Source organism: Raphanus sativus, chromosome 9 (genome assembly GCF_000801105.2).
Source record: "Raphanus sativus cultivar WK10039 chromosome 9, ASM80110v3, whole genome shotgun sequence".
NCBI classification, from domain to species: domain Eukaryota; kingdom Viridiplantae; phylum Streptophyta; class Magnoliopsida; order Brassicales; family Brassicaceae; genus Raphanus; species Raphanus sativus.
In genome coordinates this window covers 18566348-18586886 of record NC_079519.1, presented here as the reverse complement: position 1 = coordinate 18586886, position 20539 = coordinate 18566348, and the positions used below count along the sequence as shown (strand labels likewise).

The window sequence follows — 20539 nt, the reverse complement described above, 5'->3', positions numbered from 1 at the left end:
ATACAGCCCTAAGTAATATAAATTATCAATAAATATTCCAAACTTCTACAGCCCAACACAACGGATTTTATACCTTTCACACATTTTAAACCAAATTATACCGAGGTATTTACACACTCTTCAACTGGATTTTACAATGAGTCAATGACTAACTGGTCCTTCAGCCGCAATCTATTATAGTTGTCGTATATTCAGAATGATTATATCTTTCTTCAATATTATAATTTGCAAGAATGATAATTTAGAATTCTACTTACTCTTATTTCCTATCAAATATTGTAACAATGAAATCAATCGTAAACATTAAATTTTTCTAATAAACAAAGCATTCACAATACAATTCATATGGAAATAAAAAATATTAATAATAAAAACATAAAAGTATTTATTATATTCAGTCTAAAAATAATTTTTAATTTTTTTTATAAATTTAAAACAAATTATAATATAGGGCGGGCCAATCCCTAATGTACTCATAAAATCTATTTATATAAAATACAGTGTGCTCTCTCCTGAGCTATGACACATAGGATGATAGGCTGGAAATTCAGTCTCCCAGCGACTGACACGTGTCTCTGTCGAGTAAAACTATGCGTTTCATTTAATTTTTTTTGTTGGGCTTTTGCGTAATCCATCTTTCTTATGGGTTTCGATTGGGCTTCATACCCTAATCTGGATTGGAGCGCATCTTCGTGTTCTTCGCTTCTCTCTGATCGGCAGAAGGGACGATTCAGCTTTCTGTAACAGTATGCGTTGTGATTTTCCGTATTAAATTCTCTTAATTTGTAAGCCCACTACGAGACCTTCGATTGCTCTGTACGTCGGCGAAATCAGGTATAAATATGTTACAATCTCTCCTCTGTGAATCGCAATCTCCATACCTCTCTTCTACTCATCTCTTCCATGCTTGGTAGTTGTATTCTCATTGTGTTGTTAATTAGTTTGTTTTATATGTTGGATTTTAGATATTTAATGTTCACACTATGCTGCTACCTACTAATTTTGTTTGTCAATATGGAGATTTAGTGTGTTAGATGACTGGATTGTGTTGTACGTTTATGAAAGCTTTCTATTTTATGATCTCTAAGCTTGAATTGATTATTTTGTGATGTAGCCATGATGAATCTGAGATGGAGTTTTGATGTTCTTTCTGGTCTTTTTATTGTTGTATCTGGTGATGATATGATACAGAAAGCGAAGAGATATGGGATCTGCATGTTTTCAAAAAGTGCACAGGAAAAAGCAGAGGTTGTCAGACAAGAGCTAAAGAAGGCTCACCAAGGAAATATGAGCCCTTGGCCGGAGCTTCTCACGCCAAATGAATCGTCCTTGAGCTCATGTAAGACATAGAATCTGCTTCTTTTTCTGTTTTTTTTTTTTTTTTGGTGTGGACATTGTTGATGATGAGCGATTCTCTGTCTGTTTGTGCTAAGCAGCCAAACTCTGGTATATGTAAGTGTGCTAGAGTACAACTTGTCAAGAATGGAAAGAAGGTTGCTTCTTTGTCCCCAACGATAGCTGAAAGAATAAAGCTTTTTGTAACCATTTATGATTAGTTTTGTCAAAGGTTAAATTCATGTTTTGTGTTATGTTGTTTGCAGGACGAGGTTTTGATCTCTGGATTTGGGCGTAAGGGTCATGCTGTGGGAGATATTCCAAGAGTAAGGTGCAAGGTCCATTCGTCAAAGTTTCTGGTGTTTTACTCCCTTCTCTGTACAAGGACAAGAAGGAGAAGCCAAGGTCTTAAAACAAAACCTTCAAAGCTTTTGAATTTTATTTTTGATGGCATAGCACTTTTCAGTATTTTAGTTAAATAAAAGAACTTTAGTGTTCTGTTCTACTTTGAGATTCAGTAACTTGGTGTGTGAAAACTTGTATTCTGATGAGCATTTGAGTTTAGTTTATTCGACCTTATAATATGACATTGCCAATGGCATGGAATTCTATTACTAATCGAACACAAGTGATACATATTACTACATAAAGATGATACTCATTCGTAATCCTGGCAATTATAAAAGTCATAGAGATAAACAAAAGTCACACAGCCAGCTTACAAACTGAACAAGGTAGCCAAACAAGTTTAAGATCAGATCAATGGCCGATCAAAACAGACCAGAAACTAAACAGACCATATCTAAATATTACATAAATAATTTTATAAATAGATTATACATTTTAACTCATACAAAATTTTACCAATAATCTACTGTAAAACAAAAGATAAAATTAAACAAAAAATTAAAGAAAAAGTTATGTAATACATAAGATAGTCCATTTAAGTATATAAAATTAAACAAAAAAATTATGTAAATTTCTTTACAAGTTTGTTTCTTTTCTACTAACAATGAAAAAAGAACCTCATGAGTTTTGTATGATCACCTAACTACAGAAACTCACGAGAAATTATGTAATGCCACATCCAACTCTTAATATATAATTAAAACATAGATCATTTACCAAAATAAAATCGTCTTGAACCTTTTAGCAAGAAAAAAGAAAATCATATTTTAAAAAATAAACAGTAATATTGTTTTAAAAATCATAACTAATTTTTCAGATAACTTGATTTATTTAATCTTCATATACAATAACATGTACAAAATTTAACTAATATGTATATTTCTAAATAATAAGAATTATATTAAATATTTATTCTAATTACTTAAACTATTTGTTAATTGTCATCCCGCCCGTAGGGCGGGCCGACCCTAGTTCATTTATAAACTAGGACTCGAAATTCTTAACTGCCAAGAAGCCTTAATTATATGTCCACCGTTTTAAAACTGAGCACCCAAAGAAACATATAAAATGAAAAATACAAATATCTTCCCTTAACTGGAAAAAAAAATCATTAAATTATTAATATAATGTAACATCAATACAAATAACGAAAATTAATATGCTTACTCACTAATCTACACATAATATTGAATATTACAGATAATCTAACGAAAACAAATAGACAATTATGCAAAGGCTCCTATGCAAATGATCCTTATAACAAAATGTAAAAGATAATCAAGAGAATAAATAACTAAAATTCACCATCAATAAAACATAACTCTTTAACCTTACCCAACTTAGAACTTTGAACTCATACACAAAACCAAAGAATAATTTATAAAATCAAGATACTCACAATACAAACAAAAATAGTTTATTTATATTATTTTCTCTTCGGAACATCAACGTTTAAAATTCTTCTATATTTATTTTGGTGCAACTATCACCTACTTACGATTAAAAAAACAGATTAAAATATATGCACTAACAACTAACAAATGAAATAAATAAACAAAATGAAATCATTAGAAAATAAAACGTCTCAACCCGGCGCGTAGCGCCGGAACACCCCTAGTTGTATTTGAAAATGATGTTTTACAATATAGTTTAATCCATTTATCTTTGAAACAAAAGCATCAAATAAAATGTAAAATTATGATTGGTAAAACTTTATTTTAAAAACTAAAAAATATTAAATAAAATAACAGATTTATTATTTACTAATATGTGTGAAATAGTTAAACATAAATGTTCATGGTTAAACTTTGAGCGGTACACAAATCAGATATCCGAAGTTTTATTTTATTTTTCTACATATATGTAATTTTATGATTCAATTATTTTTGTGACATCACTTGGAAAATTGATGTCTGAATATCCTGGTAAAATATGTATTTTTAACTAGATATTCAATTAGAATCATAAAATAAATAAATAAACTATTTTTAACGAAGAATTAATAAAACAGGAAAAATTTAGTGAAATTTTCAAATATGTAATAACTAAATAATAAATTTAGTGAAATTTTAGAAGTAAATAATAACTATATTCTATATGTTGCCAATAATTGTAAAGAATAATAATTAAAATTTGTAAATTTATGTAGGAAAAAATAGTTATACTTGTATAGAAAATTATACAATATAGTATCAACTATATAGGCAAAGCATTCTAATTAATAGCAAGACTCGAAATTATTTAACTCTAATATATATAATTATTTAAATGTACATATATATACCGGATTGGATAATAATACTTGTCTTCTAATTTTTTTTGAATTTATGATCGGATTCATTTTGAAAGGATACTGCATATTAGTATGTGTTTTGTTCTACATGGTTAAAGAATCTAAATGTTTTATCTAAGCAAAATGAATAATGTATTGAAACAAAATTTATAGATATTATCTACCCTAAACTTAAACTATAACTTGATTTGAATGTTTCAAGTAATTTATAGTTTTTATTTAGTTACCCGACCTAAATAGTAATGAAACCATCAAACCAAAACAAAATATGATCTTATAGATTTCTGAATAGTTTATATACCTATATCTAAAAGATCAAAACTAAATCAAAACTGAAGATCCGAACGGTTTTACCTAAATTCGAACGGATATTTGAAAAAACCAAAAACTTCAAAAACCTGAAACACAGATCCAGAATAAGTTCTTGAAATACTTAAAGATCCTAATTAGTACCTTCAATACGTATAATATTACATGGTTAATTAAGTCAAATACTCGATTTATTGTATATTTGGTCAAATATTTAGTTCTTTTCTGTTGTTATGACGATTTCATTTTAAGCTTGATTATGAATAAATTTTCATCTGAATTCTAAATAGAGAATTCTGATTTTACCTCATTTTTATTATTATTCATGTTTATTTTCATTAGAGGGATATTTTCACAAATGTATAAAGTACGAGGTTTTATTAAATAGGCAAACTTCGATCATCACTTTATAGATATAAGTAAATAATTAAAATATAGGTTTCGAATTATTAATTTTTAGATTCTTAATTCTTATAATTTTTTCAATTTTTTTTTTGAAATTCAAAAAGTTATCTTTGAAGCTATTTTAAAAATTCTTACTTTAAATTGTAAGTATTTGTTCATTACTTTTTAAAAATCCTAAACCCCATCTTCCACCCCACCCTACAAATCTAAACTCTAAATCTAGACTAGTTAACACTAGAAATATAAGTGTTTATTTATATTTTTCAAACCAGAGTTAATTGGCTTAAAATCAAGGAAAGATAGTGATATTATCAGAAGAGAAATACTTGGGTTCACCCCTAGAGTGAACATTTAGGTTCGCCCAACCAATAGAATTTCGTTATTTCATATTCAATATTTTTTAAAAAAGGAAACAAAATATTGTCAAGTTTTATTATGTTTTTAAAATAAAAATAAATAATAAATAATAGTAGTAGCAAAAAAAGATTTTATATTTAAAATACCGTCAACAAAACACTAAACCCTAAAACCCTAAATCATAAACCCTAAACCCATGGTAAACCCTTGGATAAATCCTAAATCTTTTGATTTTTTTAAAATATACTTTTAACACAATCAGCAAAATACTAAACCCTAAATACTAAACCCTAAACCCTAAATACTAAACCCTAAACCCTTGGGTAAACCCTAAACCCTTGGGTAAACCCTAAACCCTTGGATAAATCATAAACTCTAGGATTTAGAACTTATCCATGTGTTTTGGATTTACCAAAGACTTAGGATTTACCCAAGGGTTTAGGATTTAGGATTTAGGGTTCAGTGTTGATTGACGGTATTAAAAAGATATTTTTTTAAATGTGTTTTTGTTTGCAATTATTATTATTTTTTATTTATTTTTATTTTTATTTTAAAATATAATAAAACTTGATAATATTTTGTTTCCTTTTTTAAAAGATACTGGATATGAAATAACGAAATCCTATTGGCTGGGTCAACCTAAAGGTTCACTCTAGGGGTGAACCCAAGAATTTCTCTTATTAGAATGCCAAAAACAGTGAAAAGTTGGATGTTATTGTGGTATCAGAACATACAAAATTACCTCCAAAGCCTTTGAGAATGTTTTTCTGGTTTAAATATTGTAGATTTGTAAGTAGCACAAGATTTATTAACTATTATGTGAAGATTTTGAAGATTTTGTTGGAAAAAATTCAGCCATACAATTTATAAAATCAAGAAAAAATTATATTTCTCTCTTATTAGCAATAACATCTATATCTACTTTATCTTCTGTTTCTTTTTTATTTTTCCAATTATTTGAAATCAAAGAAGATACGAGTTCTAAACAAGCTCACTAGATTTTGACCCGTCCTTCAAAGGGCGGGTATATTTTTATTTTAATTTTTTTAGAAATTTAATTTTTATATTTGTATTTTTTGTAATCATATTCGTGTTTGATATTAATTTAATTTAATATGATTTTAGTAACTATATTAAATATGTCAAATTGTATAACTATACACTTGTGTCATATGCATTTTGGAAACAATTTTAAAATTTTATTCATAAAGCTGGCAGCATATTATATTTTCTTATTAGTTACTTAACATAATTAATCATGAATATTCGTCCCAAAAAACCGACTCGGAATCGACTCAAAAATCAAAGTCACATATTCTATTAAAGATGATCTATATACTCGAACGGTTCTTAACGTGTTATATCCGAAAACCAATATCAAATTCAACCCGCACCGAAGACCGAACAAATTTTTTTGAAAATGTGAAAATAATTTTTAATATATTTTGTTTTATATATATACATATATATGTAAATGAGTTAATATGGTCTTTACTAACTTTAAGTAAAATCACATTTAATAAAAAATTCTTAATCGAATAACCTATTTAAAACCCGTTAAACTAAATGAGTTTATAAGAATATTGATTCTATTAAAGTCCATTTAAAGCCTGTTAAAACCTAATATCATGTACTTTGTTAATTTATAAATTTAATGTATGTGTAAAATATTTACAATTTGAATAAATTAATGTCTGGTTGAACAAATCTCAATTTCTTGGACTGAGATTTTAGTTATATTTTTACAGTGTGATAATGATCTTTGAAAAAAATTGTGTTCAATTGTATTCTTGCTAAAACATATGTAAATATGATTACAAAATGTAAGTTGACATACTTTATATTGATGTAAATAGATTTGCATTAGACATGAACAAATTTGAATAAAGTAATATAAGATAAAAATCAGCTTCAAATATTTTAATATATATTATATTTACTATTATTGTTAGGTTTGTGTAAAAATTGTCAAAAATAAAAAGAATTTTAAAATTTTAATATTTTATTATTCCAACAAACCAATTTTTTCAATAGAAATAAACCAAATTTATTTGATATAGTTCGCAATTTTGTATTTTTGCTTATGATTTAATATATTTTTTAATTTTTTACATGGGTAAAATATATTAGATGATAAGAAACCCGTGTCAATTATACTGTTGCATGGATCAATGAAGAATAAGATCACTTAAAATTAATTATTAAATATATATTAGTCGACCTAATATTAAGCATTTATTTCTACATTTACAAACATTATACTCACGGACATTATGTACCATTGACTATAGTATGTATAAGAGAGAAGTGGATCCGAAAATTTTGGAATCATAACGGAGGTTACAAATATTTATTTTATTAATTGGTAGTAATATATTACATGATAGTTTATATATTCAAAAGTAGATTTAGTGTGTATATATTACATGCTAGTTTATATATTTAAAAGTAGATTTTAGATTTAGTGGCTATGCACAATCAATAATTCTAAGGCAAATTCTAGGACATTTCTGCAACAAATGGAAGTATTGGGGTCAAACCGTAAACTGTCAAAATCTCAGGGATTAAGTGTGCAAAAATACAGAAATCGGCCATAGCCAGATCGAGAATTGCAGGGCGCTCGCTGCGGTGAAGACGGAGTGCTCGACGTGGTCTTCTTGGCTGAAGCTCGCTCTCCCTCTTCCCCGAGACGACGAATCGACCTATAAGCAGAAGTGTGGCTTGCTCGCTTTGAGTTCCTCGATCCAAGCTTCACGCTTTCGGTCCACAAAGCTTGCAGCGACCACTTGGAAAAGAGATGAAGGAGACATACTGCTCGATTCATCATCCAAGGAGGGGCGAACGCATCACTATTCCTAGATGAGAGAAGATCCCAACAGAATATATAAGATAGAAAGCTTCATCACTATCGTCGGATTGACAAACCCTGCAAAAAAAACTTTTATTAGCAGGTTCAATTGAGATTCCAAGAATATATCTGGGTTTCTGTAATTGGGTTCAATCCTAAAATATTGTGTGTTCATCAAAAATCAATAATCTTAACATATTTTTGTAAGAAGAAACGTAACTGTTTTGGTTATAGACAAAGAATAAGTGAAAACTGTTTCTGGCACAAATAATTATAACGTGGTTAGTGGTTAGTGTTTAGATATAGTTATATAAAGAGAATAATAAGTGATTCTTTAAATAAATAAAAAAATGGACACAACATATATCAACTGGTCATACAGGAGAATTAATAGAATAGATTAGCTCATAAGTTTCTCTATTCTACTTTTTTTTCTTCCTCTAAATAATCACTTGATTGTACCCGACCACTCATCACCACAATCCCAAACAACTGATAGAAACACTTTCTACAAGCCCGCGATCAGAGTCGCCACCACCACAGCAGTACCAACAAAACTCAGCCGGCGGCTTGAACATGAACATGGAAGTGAGCTGGAGAAGAATAGAAGAGGTAGACCGAGAAAAACAGACAGGAAAGTGCGGAACATTACTGGGTTTTGTACATGGACATTCTTCTTTCACCGCTAGCCAACCTAGTGGAGAATGTGGTGGCTGAGAGCTTGTCTACTTTTTCGACCAGGGATTGCAGTACGGCTGAGAGGTCGGCGCTTGGCAAGTCCTTTCCAGGCGCACAGGAATTTTGAGGTTCTGTTAGGTATTAAGTCGCTTGTGCTGGATGAGTCCGACTTATTGTAGATTCGTTGGGATGGTTTGTTCGTGCCGTGGAAGGCGTCATGGTGGAAGCGTTTCTAGCATTGGAAAGCATGATGTCCATAGGGGCATTGGTAGGTGGGCGCGCGCTTCTGGGGTTTATATGGCTGCTCTTATCGGTTTCTACTGTGTTGTATGTTGCAGCGTTCGAGGATTGCCGCTCGATTGCCTTTGTTGGAGGCTGACTGCTGGATGAGGTGGACATTCGTGCGGTTGCTTTGTGAACTTCGTGCGGTTGCTTTGTGAACTTCGTGCATTAGAAACCTTTACGGCCTTACGGTGGACGCTAATTGTTAAATCCTAAATCCGGTAATGGAGGTTTGGAATATATCAATCAGATATCAAATGAGATTAAGAGGGCTAAATGTTTCGTTTAATGAAGCGTAAGCAAAAAGCCGAATGAGAATACAAAGAAAGAACTCGTCGTTCTAAGACTAACTCGTCATCAGAGCTATTTCTCTCTTTTAGTTTCTCTCTCGAGTTTTCTCCGGTATTTTTCTGTGTATATTTTTTCATTGAATGCTTCTCTTATTTATACTCTTTTCGATCTCACTTCCCTGCTTCGTAGTTGTTGTGGTGTCAGAAAGTCGGTTCGGTGATCATCATTGTACTATTGATTGCCTAGGTTCATGCCTACGATCGATAGTCAGTTCAACCTACATTTTTAGATGCCTTTTCTTTACGTGCGTGCACCGAGGGGTTACTGATTGACCGGGTCAGTTTTTTGTTTACTGGGCTTCTTCACTGTTTCCTTATGGCCAATCGCGAATGGACCAAAAGCTCATCTTCTTACACAAAAGAGAAACTCAATTCTCCTTGTTTAACTTATAAACAAGTATTCGATAACCAAAATAAAAGTTAGATTTGAGTCCAGAGTTCTAAAAAGTTTAATTGGTTTTGCGATGTTAATATATCTGAACCAAATTTGAAAAAAAGAAAACTACACTGAATCTGAACCAAATTTTAAAAATATAAAAGTAAGTAAAATTTTTTTTTAGGCCATATAATTAGTGCCAAATCGACGTCCAGAACAATTTACGGGCCCTTACTGCTCATAATAAAAAAAAAAAGAAGAAGAAGATTGAATTAGGTGGAGACACAGCGAATTATACCATACTTGTGACCTTACCTTTACACATAAATGCCGTGTCGCGAATCTAGATGAAGACTTGAAGACGCATGCATTGACAGGTAACGAATTATATACCTCCACGTGTTCATCATTTGAGTGGATAAAGAGACACAGTCGGCTATTCTGATCATAATCAACCGCTCTAAATTTGAAATCTTCGATTCGGTTTGATTGTTATGGAGGCAGAGTTGCTCGATTGGGAGCTTGTGCATGGCTCCGACACCGAACCAACTGATTCAATCGCATTGGAGAAGGAATCGTGGAGTTCAAGTGTAATCGATGATGGTATGATTCTCTCTCATCATTTCTCTCCCGATAATCAGAGCATCGATGATGAATCTCATATTGATGACGCAACCGAGTGTTTGTCGGAAACAGAACATCTCCAAGTTGCGGATGGTGGAGAACCTATTGAGGATGGGAGCAACTCGTGCTCTGATTCAGGGGGAAAACAACTCGTTTCTAGAGATTCTGGGATTGTTTATGGTGAAGAGGAGATTGGATCTGATAGGGAAAGTGGAGGGGGTGCTGTGGCTGTGGGATGTGGTGATGAGAGCAAAAGCAGAGAGACTGTTTGGTGGAAGATGCCATTTGTGCTTGTCAACTACTCTGCTTTTAGGATTCGTCCTGTCTGGTCTCTCTCCATGGCTGCAGCTCTCGTGGGTTTTCTTCTCTTGGGACGCAGACTCCACAACACTAAAAACAAACCTCAAAGGATTCATCTTAAAGTTGCTATCGACTATACGGTAACGTTAAAGTTGATTTGTGTTAATCATTTTGCTTAGATTGATTCGTTTTAGGACTCAGCTTTACTCTATGTTATACATTGATGCAAAGTAAACTTACTCTATCTTTAGCTGTAGAATTTCTACTTCACCGTCCTATTTTGGAAGGCTGAGATTTGAAGTTTTCCTCATCTTGGTTTGTTTATAATCTGTGCAGAAGGTGTCCCAGGTGATGAGTCAGGCAGCTCGACTCAACCAAGCATTCACAGAGGTAAGAAGGGTCCCTGTGATCCGCCCTGCTCTGCCAGCTCCTGGTGCATGGCCAGTTTTGAGCCTTAGATGAGAATCTGGATCATACAATGTTTTCATCTACCAAAAGAACAGAGATGCATGCCTGTACAGCGTCTTTTCTCCTATCATGTGCTATATTGCTATGCAATGCATAGTAGTTTACCAAGTTATGCAATCATTTTGTCAAATAGTAGATACCATTTTCTTTGATCAAAAAATTCATTTGAATTTCAAAGGTTGATCAAATTGCATATTGCACTAATTAATATTCGTAATCCCCCAAAAAGATAAAAGAAGATCCCAAAACGAAGACTCAGCTTATTTATTTATACACTTAACCCAACTCTGCTACCTTTCTTGATCATAAATCACTTGTGAATCTTTCCTGTCTTGAGTCTTTAAACTTTGGTAGATTCCGGATCAGAGTCTGAAACAAGATCAGAAACATATCGGTCGGCTTCGCTCTTGCTTCTACCACTTTCCGGTCTTCTCCTCCTCTCTCCATCAACGTTTCTTGTGCCTTGGGAATCACTAGGAGCTGCTTCGTATAAAGTTACAGACTTGCCTCTGCTATGGAGATTAGCCATGACTTCCTCCTGACCATTACCGTCCTCCTTGAGAGTCTCCAGGACTTCTACCACATGACTCATGAGGGGCCTTCCTTTCGGGTTTTGGCTTAGGCATTGGTACGCCAAATCGGCTACTTTCATCAACGCCTTGGTGGTGTACTGCCCATCCATTCGAGGGTCTATGATCCTCAAAAGCTTTTTGTTGTGGTTGAGTAGCGGTCTTGCCCACTCAACCAAGTTATGCTCCCGGCAAGGTCTGCTTTTGTCCATGGCCCTCTTCCCAAGGAGCATCTCAAGGAGAAGTACCCCAAATCCATAAACATCACTTCTTGATGTCAAATGTCCTAATTACAAGAATCACAAATTTGACTTTAAAAACTGGTAGACAGAAACAGCTATGAGTTTAATGGGTGAAAAATGCTGATGGAAAGAAAATTAGTAAAAGACAGACCTGTCATAACATACTCAGGAGCAGCGTATCCGTAAGTGCCCATAACACGTGTTGACACATGCGTTTGATCTCCGCTGGGACCATCTTTGGCTAGTCCAAAGTCAGCGAGTTTAGCATTGTAACACTGCACAAGCATTACACCTTTCAGGGGGGCAAATCGAAAGAAGTTACAATAACTAGGTCACTGTAACTTCACTAACAAACTCTAAATGTAATCTCTAAACAAAAGGAGGTAATAATAGCTGACCTCGTCGAGCAATATGTTGGCAGTCTTGAGATCTCGATAGATAACGGAGCGTTCAGCACCATGAAGAAAGGCGAGACCCTTGGCTGCGTGTAGAGCGATCTTCACTCTTTTGGACCATGTCAAAGTGCATCCAACTCCTGCCAAAACATTTATAACAGCCGCCATGCATAAATAATGACAAGGAACTCAGACTTTATTATCACAAAAACGAGTTCATGTGTGTTTAGATGATGAGGAAAACTGAACATACTTCGAAAAAGATGTTTCTCGAGGCTTCCCAAGGACATGTATTCATAGACTAATAACCTGTGATCATCTTCACAGCAGTAGCCAATAAGCTTGACCAAGTTGGGGTGACTCAACTGTCCTAAATAGTTAACTTCAGCCTACAACAACAACAAAAAAATTGAACATCATCATCAAAAACATATATCTCTAGAGATACATTACAAGGAGCACAATTATATATATATATATATATATATTTTTTTTTTTTTTTTTTTACCAGCCACTCTCGATCGCCCTGAAACCCCTCTGGATTAAGTTCTTTGATAGCAACTTTGGTGGATTTGTAACCAGCCCTCACGTTCTCATCAACGACACCTTTGTAGACGACGCCGAAACCACCCTCGCCGAGAATGAAATCAGGCCTGAACTGCTTGGTGGCTAACTTCATCTCCTCGTAGGTGAAGATATCGACGTTCTCGTAACCAGGGTTGGACTGCAGATCTTTGATGTTTTTTGGAGCCAAAGGCAAACCGCTTGGACTCGGTTTCCCACCACCAACCGATGATGACGACTCTTTGCAATCCGTATTCATTTGATAATACACTGCTGATTTTTTCCCTGAGAAAATCATTTAAAGTTTTACCGTTACGAACTTTTTTTTTTTTTTTGCTAAATACCGTTACAAACTTACAATGAAAATTCAATTGCTATACTACAGAGAAACATAGAAACTTAGGAGCAACAAAAAAAAAGAAAAGAGAGAGATATGAATCTGATTAGATAAGATTGATGATACCTGATGGTGTCTTCTTGTGAGAGTTTTGATTTTGAGAGAATTGGAACTGTCCTTGAGCGCTAAAGCAAATCCCCATGAAACTATTAGAGAAAAAAAGCGTTATTATTATTCCATTGACATCACATTGTCCATATTAAGGAAGAAATCTGAGACAGATCCACGAGAAGAAACGCCCCCGATCTCCGAGAAACTTGGCTACTTTAAAACAAAATATGGAGAATACAGTAGATGGTTTCTCGGAGTCAGAGAATTTTTTTTTTCTAATCGAAACAAAATTAAAAGGAAGCAAGAATAATCGTAGAGAGAGAGAATGATCCGTTGGAATCGATGGAATTTTAGAGACTAGCCGCCAAATCAGAAGAGCCAACCCCATTTAATTCCTGTCTTTCTCTTCCCAACCGCTCTAACCAATTATCTTTCTCCACGTCACCAAACAGGTCCGAGCCATACATACATTTAGACTTTTTTTTTTTTATCAACACATACATTTAGACCATGAATGGTTTTGGTCGGTGTTGAAAACGAATGACTTCTCTTTCGTTAGGAATTTAGAATCACGGTACACACTAAACCCGACCCGGATAAAATACTAAGAAACAATACTTAGGCCAAGTGCAAAATAAATTCCGTTGAAACCAAATTTAAAAAAGAAAAACAGAAGTGGTTGAGATCTCAAAGAGTAAAAGAATGGTGGGCAGAGTCAAAGAATCTTTCAAACCGAAATGCATCAAATAGCTTCTTCCACACATACATAAACAATGTCTTAGCTGCATCTCACTAACATACAACATGAAAACCGTCTCCAATCCTCAGGTTCTAGAACCAGGGTAGAAATACTCGATGCCATTTTCCTTGATCCTGAATTGAAAATTCTGCAACTTGTTCCTCGAATTGCTGCTTATCCCCTTGTTCAGAACTGTAAGCTGTAAATACACAAAGAATCGTTTAAAACACCCAATGATTCACCAAACACACACAAAAGATTAGTTTCTAATGAATGATTCCAAGAAAAGGAGGAGGCATAATTACTTGGCCATGAACGTCATTAGCTAAACCAGAGGCTAAAGGCTCTGCTTTAATGACAACATCCGCAAGGCATACCATCTGCAGCAAATACGCAGGTCTCTCCAAGCTCAAGTAAATGTCTTCATGATTGAGAATGACCAGCGAACAATTCTGTTGGGTAGAGAAAAAAGTTATTAATGGATAGAGAAGTTTGACAAGGGGCTAGTAGAGTAAATAAAACCAAGGCCATTGGGCTTTACGCTATCAGAAGTTAAGGTGTGGCAGTAATGAAGGAAGTCCAAGACGTGATGTGAATTGGTGGCAGAAATTTCGAGGAGAGACATGTCATCGACCATAACAGTAATGTTGGTATCAGTCACGCTGCGTAACTTTCTAACCGTTGCTTGTATCTCCCGAAATAGTTTTGCAACTGCACTCACATTGTCTTCTTCACCATCTGCTCAGCAAAAACAGAGGTCGTTGGATAAAAGATGAGACAAAAACAATGAAACAACGCCCCCGCTATCTAACAGAGTCTTTGATAGTAAAACAATCTGAGTGAGGCCTAACCAGAGCATTTCATCATGAGCATGTCGACGAAAACCAACCGATTGTTTGCCTTTTGAGCGGCTAGATTGCATCCCTGTCGTCACATCGGTAAGAAGACACTATGAGAAGGCAATGAAAATGGAAAAAGAAAAAAAAAAGGATTTACCAGTTTACGGAGGATACGATCGTAATGAGAGAAAGGGCGAGCAAAGGCGAGAAAGATGAGGGAATGAGAGGAGGAAGGAGGGGAGAGAAGACGCTTCATGATCTGGTGAAGGACGAACGAACCACTCGTCTCCACACAGTCTTCTATCACCACTACCTTCCCACTTAGTGGCGATTGATCAGATACCTGGTGCTCACCAAACCCTAAGGCTACATCCAGCAGGTTCACAGATCTATCCATGCCTTCTGTTTAATTCAAGATTTTTTTTTTGGTGCGGGCGGAAGGCAGAAGACTATTATTATTATTATATGGAGAAGAGAATCGAAGCCGGGGAGGTGACCAGCTTGCGGTGTTTTGGTAACGACGACGGAGAAAGAGGGAAGAAACACTGAGATTTTAGGTTTTCTTTTTGCAAAAATCCCTCGAGTTCTGATTAAATCCAAATTTGTTTTTTTTATTAAATCCAATATTATACCCTAAACAATTAAAAAAATAATAATAATAATTTAGCCGCTGGAACCAGCGGTAAACCATCTCTCTAAACCGGATTCCACCACCCGCTTACCGGACATAAATCTCTGCTTCTCCAAACCCCTTACTTAAGCTTTCCAGATTTAGGATTCTACAATCTACAGATGGATGTTGATACGATCCCTTAGCTGTCAGTGGATCTCAAGCGACGAGGTTGAGTCTGAGGTCTATTGAATGATGAAACTTGTCAGATTGGCCAAGAAAATAAAAAGGTTGGGGTGTCGATGACTCGTAGGATAGAAGGTCCCAATTTCAAAGGTGATATCATTTTGTTCTCTTTTTCTTTTACTCTTCTGTGAGTTGTGTGCCTACTCTATACTGATATAAATTGCTATCACAATGCTCTGCAGGTAGGTGTGCTGATTGGTAAAGTCGCGGAGAATATACGGACTCAAAATCCAAATCTTTTAAGGATTCTGAAGCTGATCCCATTCCCACCTCTGCTTTTAGACCAGTCGACATAATTGGAAACGTTGCGTGCATTGAAAAAGCTTATTAATGCAGAGCTTAAAACTTGTCTTGACTTCACTGTAAGCAATTTGGTTACACAATAATTTCTTCTGCTACTACATCAGTCTGAAGTAGGAGGTTCGCCTGCCCTTGTTGCCAGGGGACATCATGCCACTCCTCCTCCGACAGGGGTTTCAGAACAAAATAAAGATTAGAGATCCTTAGGATAATAAGCTAATGCCTTTTGTATTATTCTCTATAGCATCAGTTTAATCATGTCTAAGCCAGTTTCATTTGACAGGTTGGTCTGATCATTGGCCGAGGTGGGAACTCGATCAAGAAAATGCAGGCAAGATCAGATGCACGCATTCAGGTGGTTATTTATATTTGATGTTCAGTATATAGAAAGACGTTATATATGAAAACTGATTAAAATTATTTTTGTAGTTGATACCACAACATGCATAAGGTGAGGAATTTAAGGAGAGAACTATTCGCATAAAAGACAAATTGACATAGCAAGGGACTGATAAATGATATGTCATGTACCAGGTTTGTTTTTAATACTCTTTCTTTCAACGATACATGTGTTATCATTACGTTTTTGTGTTTATTTTGTTTGCTATAATGCTGATTGATGTTTCTGTTTCATTTTATTCATTTTGTTTGAGCTGATAGATACGCGTTTACTCAAACCTTTGCCATCGTATGCTTTAGTATCTATTGGCAATCATTCTATTCATGCTGTGCAATTTAAAATTGTGAATTCTCTTTTTATAGTATATGTACTCTTCTGAGGTCACTAAACAGCTGCATATTCTGTGAAATTGGTTAACACAATTAAGGAATAATTGATCTACTCCTACCATAAGAATGATATGTTGCCAAAAAAAAAAACAGAGAGTCTAACAATAAAGCTCATTTAAACCTGCTTATATTCTATCATCTGTTGTCTTTTTTAAGTTATTGAAGGTGCCGGTCTCGGGATGGTGTTAAAAATGCAGATTTCGCTATTACCATTTACACGGGGTTAGCATTGCCTCATTGAGACTGATGTTTACAGAAGAAGAAGGTATCTGGCCTTGTAACAGGCTTGCCGGTTATAGTAGAGTCGGTAAGGCTGCTTTGACACTTAACAACTCAAGGACCATTACTTTTGTGTAAACCTAGCTGGCAGATATTTATTTGCGTGCTCTTTATTAGTTAGCGTCCTAGAAGAAAGCTTTATCTGGAATATTTGTGAACCAATGCACACCATATGTAAGAAACTGCATAAAAATGGCCGAACTTACATGGAACGGATTAGGAGGGGTAATAGGAAATTTGCTATTATATGACCTGATATTCTATTCAGAATTAGTTGTGAGATTTTACTTGTAGCTTCATGTAGGAGTCTTGACCGTTTGACGTTTGTTTCCGAATATTATGTAGACCTGACTGCCGTGACGAGATCCATCTTGTTTTTCGTGTATTGATATGTTCTCTGCTCACTCTTTGTGTAGATTTCTACTGTTTGTTGTGCCATGGATTTCATGTGCTTAAATGTGGTAGACTTCTATGTGCTTAATTGTGGTAGACTCGTGTTCCGATAATAGTATCACCTGCCGTGTGAAATGTTATGCTATGTTTGTTGTCTCTGATGGGAAGTTTCATTGTCGTGTTTTCTTGTAGAATGCAAGGCAGTCACCCTATTCCGGTGGTTGCCCTGAGGGCCAGTTGGTCCACCTCAATGGGTTCACGAGGTCCTCATCCTCCCTACTCAAGGCCCTTTGATTACCATTACCATGGACCGTATTCATCTCAAGGTCAGCATATACCGCCTAGAGGTCGATATGGTGCTGGTTGGGACCACATACCTCCGCATTCTGGTCCGTACAGTTATTACGGTAAACAAGGAGCTCAAACTTTTGGTCCACTTCCACATCCTTCTGGCTATGCACCTTCCCCTGTCTTGGGTGGTCCCCCTTCTTCCCAAGTAAGTTATGATTACGGTCAGAGTCATGGTCCAGAGTATGGAAATGCTGCTCCATACTCTCAGACCGGTCATCAGCAGGCTTATATGCAGATGTATGAACAGCTCAAGTATGACAGTAATCCTCCTCCGGTGCAGCCACCTTTTGGAGGTTCGTACCCACCAGTAGGTGGTGGTCAGCCAAAGCTATTCCCAAGTGCAGCAACCTAGGCCTCACGGGACGCAACAAGGTCCTGTCCAGCATGGGTACTTCGCAAGATAAATAACAATTTGATGCTTTATGTATTTTTCTCATGATTTCTCATAAAAAAACAAACGGTTATATATCTACAGTAAAGCAAAAAAAATGTTGTCTTGGAAGTTAAACAGCACAATGGCATCAGCCTAGAACAAGCCATGTTTCAGGATCAATCACCATATTCCTGGAAGTTTTTTTTTTCTCTTTGCGGCATATTATCAAACAGCTTGACTGCTAAGTATTAATATGACAATTTTTGTGTAAAAAAACAGAGCCAATCTCCTTAAAGCAATGATTAACTAAGAACATGTAAGCAAGAAAGACGCAATATATTATATATCCTACATATTTCGTTCACTAAAAAATTATATCAACATATATACAGATTGGGAGATGAAAACAATATTTGCATCAACATGAAAACTACATGTACATACTAAAAGTAAACAGAAACTATTGAACCGAAACTAGATTGGAATTCGAGCGTTTCATCATAGGCATAATCTTCAACCTCACTAGACTATTCAGAATTCTCTTAAACTTTGGGGCCTTTGTTGGGAAAAACTTCACTTTCAGGGGCTTTTTTGAAATATGAGTAGATTTGTTCCAAGCTCCTCTGATTCTCAACAGCAACGAATCTCTCTTCTTCACAGCTGGTGAGGCAACGGCGATAAGCTGCTTCTCTTTTTCTGGACGAAGAAACGGATGAAACCACAACTTGAACGCGCTTCCTCTCTCCTCAGGGTACCTTGAGAAACACGTTTCGATAAACTCTCTTGCATCGCAAGGCACACTCTCGGGAATCTCTGGAGCGTTACCATCAAACAGAAGAGCCTCGAGAAGATCGATATCAACCCCTTCCCATGGCCTCTCACCTGTGTACATCTCCAACACCAAGCACCCCAACGACCACAGGTCTAGGGTTTCCTTGGCGACCCCGTCTTCGACCGTCTCAGGCGGCATGTAACAAGGCGTCCCCACGAACGGGGAATCGATGCTCCAGTAGTCAGGAATGTCTCCCGCATCTAAGGAGATTCCAAAATCAGCAATCTTCAACTCGTATGAATCTCCTCCGCACGACGGGAAGACGAGGAGATTGTCTGATTTGAGATCGCAATGGACATAACCGTGACCGTGAACGGAGACCAAGCCTTCGAGAATCATCCGCGTGAAGTCTTTGATCAGAGGCTCTGGTAGTTTCCTGTCGGTGTACTTGTCCATGAAAGAACGCAGACTCCCTTCGGATGCGTACTCGAGAAGCAGCTTGTAGACTTTGCGATTCCCATAGCCTAGACCTTCTTCCAGAGAGTCTCCGAAGCATTTAACGATTCTTGGACAGCCTCTGAGTTCCCGCAGAATCTTTAACTCTCTCTTGAGGGAGTCGTGGTTCATCTGGCAACAGCCTTTGACAGCGGCGTGAAAGAAAGAAAAAGAACCGTCGCTTAGAGTGTATTTAACGAGATCTACCGAACCGTAAGCACCTTCTCCTAAATACTTCACGAACTCTCCCATTGATTTCATCTTTAATTCGCAAACTCGAGGGTTACGAAGCTGAGTTACAATCTTTGAAGAACAGAATTACTCTAGAAAAGAATGAGCGAAAGAGAGAGAGAGAGAGAGAAACGAGAATTGTTACAAGTGAAATTAAAGAAAAGGAAATTGGTAATGCGAGAGAAATAGGTATGATGCTTTTATAGAGTTACGGTTCGAGTAGAGAGGAACTAAAAAGGAAATTGTTGTAGAAAAGGAAATTGATAATACATGTTACCGTTAGAGTCGGTTATTTTTAAGATCTAGGTAGATTTTGACCGTCGGATCTATTTCATTGCGTTCTTCAATGAGACTGTAACTTAAAATAAAAATGAAATTACAGCGAAAGAGAAAAAAGTAAACTTTTGATTCGAGTTATTCTTTTTTTTTTTTAAACTGAGATATTTTTTTTATTTAACACTAAGAATTGCATTACTTAACCAAAAAAATAGGATAAGAGGCGCATGTTGAATGTATATGAAAACAATTAAAAAATTGTATGAAAAAATAAAATTTATATTTTGATGGAATTAATATTTTTGGCCCCTAAATTCTTTTTAGAACTTTTTTAATTACATAATTGTTTACTGATAATATGATCTTATTTTTTTTTTTTTAAATATCTAGTTCAGAAAATCACTTATCGCATAAGAACCTAACATTTAGGTCGAAGAATCTCAAGTCTACTATTTAGTTACAATGAAACTATGTCAGTTCAGTTTTATATCATGATTAAACAATTTTAAAATTAATTATGGTTATAAAAAAATTATGTTCACGTGTCAATCCTATCTATCTTCAATATTTTTCTCTTCTTATGTCGTTTTTTTCA

The 20539-nt window shown here is 35.1% G+C and overlaps 4 protein-coding genes and 2 long non-coding RNA genes across 11 annotated transcripts; 3 read left to right on the top strand and 3 right to left on the bottom strand.

The window, feature by feature from the left end:
- Positions 1-533: 533 nt before the first annotated feature.
- Positions 534-1953, top strand: LOC130500347 (uncharacterized). Of its 2 annotated transcripts, none has more exons than XR_008938955.1 (4): positions 534-834; positions 1115-1339; positions 1437-1493; positions 1602-1953. It is a non-coding gene; the product is annotated as an uncharacterized LOC130500347 (long non-coding RNA). The 2 variants fall into 2 exon arrangements; XR_008938954.1 differs by having other exon boundaries at positions 579-834; positions 1192-1339.
- A 7937-nt stretch (positions 1954-9890) lies between these two features.
- On the top strand, positions 9891-11210 carry LOC108828426 (uncharacterized). Of its 3 annotated transcripts, none has more exons than XM_018602122.2 (3): positions 9891-10018; positions 10142-10705; positions 10902-11210. In XM_018602122.2, exons 2-3 carry the CDS (start codon positions 10247-10249, stop codon positions 11025-11027), a joined length of 585 nt encoding a protein of 194 aa, XP_018457624.2. In that variant the 5' UTR covers positions 9891-10018; positions 10142-10246; the 3' UTR covers positions 11028-11210. The 3 variants fall into 3 exon arrangements, with proteins under 3 accessions (XP_018457624.2, XP_018457623.2, XP_018457622.2); XM_018602121.2 differs by lacking the exon at positions 9891-10018 and having other exon boundaries at positions 10027-10244; positions 10338-10705; XM_018602120.2 differs by lacking the exon at positions 9891-10018 and having other exon boundaries at positions 10027-10705.
- LOC108828423 (probable serine/threonine-protein kinase PBL17) lies at positions 11154-13605 on the bottom strand. Its single transcript, XM_018602118.2, has 6 exons — positions 13267-13605; positions 12748-13088; positions 12493-12628; positions 12243-12379; positions 11996-12119; positions 11154-11888 (listed from the first exon to the last, which is right to left on the bottom strand). The coding sequence occupies exons 1-6, from the start codon at positions 13340-13342 to the stop codon at positions 11374-11376; spliced, it is 1329 nt and encodes a 442-aa protein (XP_018457620.2). The 5' UTR covers positions 13343-13605; the 3' UTR covers positions 11154-11373.
- A 264-nt stretch (positions 13606-13869) lies between these two features.
- On the bottom strand, positions 13870-15368 carry LOC108828424 (elongator complex protein 6). Its single transcript, XM_018602119.2, has 5 exons — positions 14987-15368; positions 14842-14914; positions 14532-14728; positions 14296-14442; positions 13870-14189 (listed from the first exon to the last, which is right to left on the bottom strand). Exons 1-5 carry the CDS (start codon positions 15224-15226, stop codon positions 14076-14078), a joined length of 771 nt encoding a protein of 256 aa, XP_018457621.2. The 5' UTR covers positions 15227-15368; the 3' UTR covers positions 13870-14075.
- A 198-nt stretch (positions 15369-15566) lies between these two features.
- Positions 15567-18381, top strand: LOC108825943 (uncharacterized). Of its 3 annotated transcripts, none has more exons than XR_001945326.2 (6): positions 15567-15775; positions 15868-16047; positions 16269-16340; positions 16415-16519; positions 16931-17081; positions 17639-18381. It is a non-coding gene; the product is annotated as an uncharacterized LOC108825943 (long non-coding RNA). The 3 variants fall into 3 exon arrangements; XR_008938752.1 differs by having other exon boundaries at positions 16128-16340; XR_008938751.1 differs by having other exon boundaries at positions 15868-16340.
- A 142-nt stretch (positions 18382-18523) lies between these two features.
- On the bottom strand, positions 18524-19726 carry LOC108826927 (mitogen-activated protein kinase kinase kinase 20-like). Its single transcript, XM_018600271.2, has one exon. The coding sequence runs from the start codon at positions 19696-19698 to the stop codon at positions 18631-18633; it is 1068 nt and encodes a 355-aa protein (XP_018455773.2). The 5' UTR covers positions 19699-19726; the 3' UTR covers positions 18524-18630.
- Between the last annotated feature and the right edge of the window lie 813 nt (positions 19727-20539).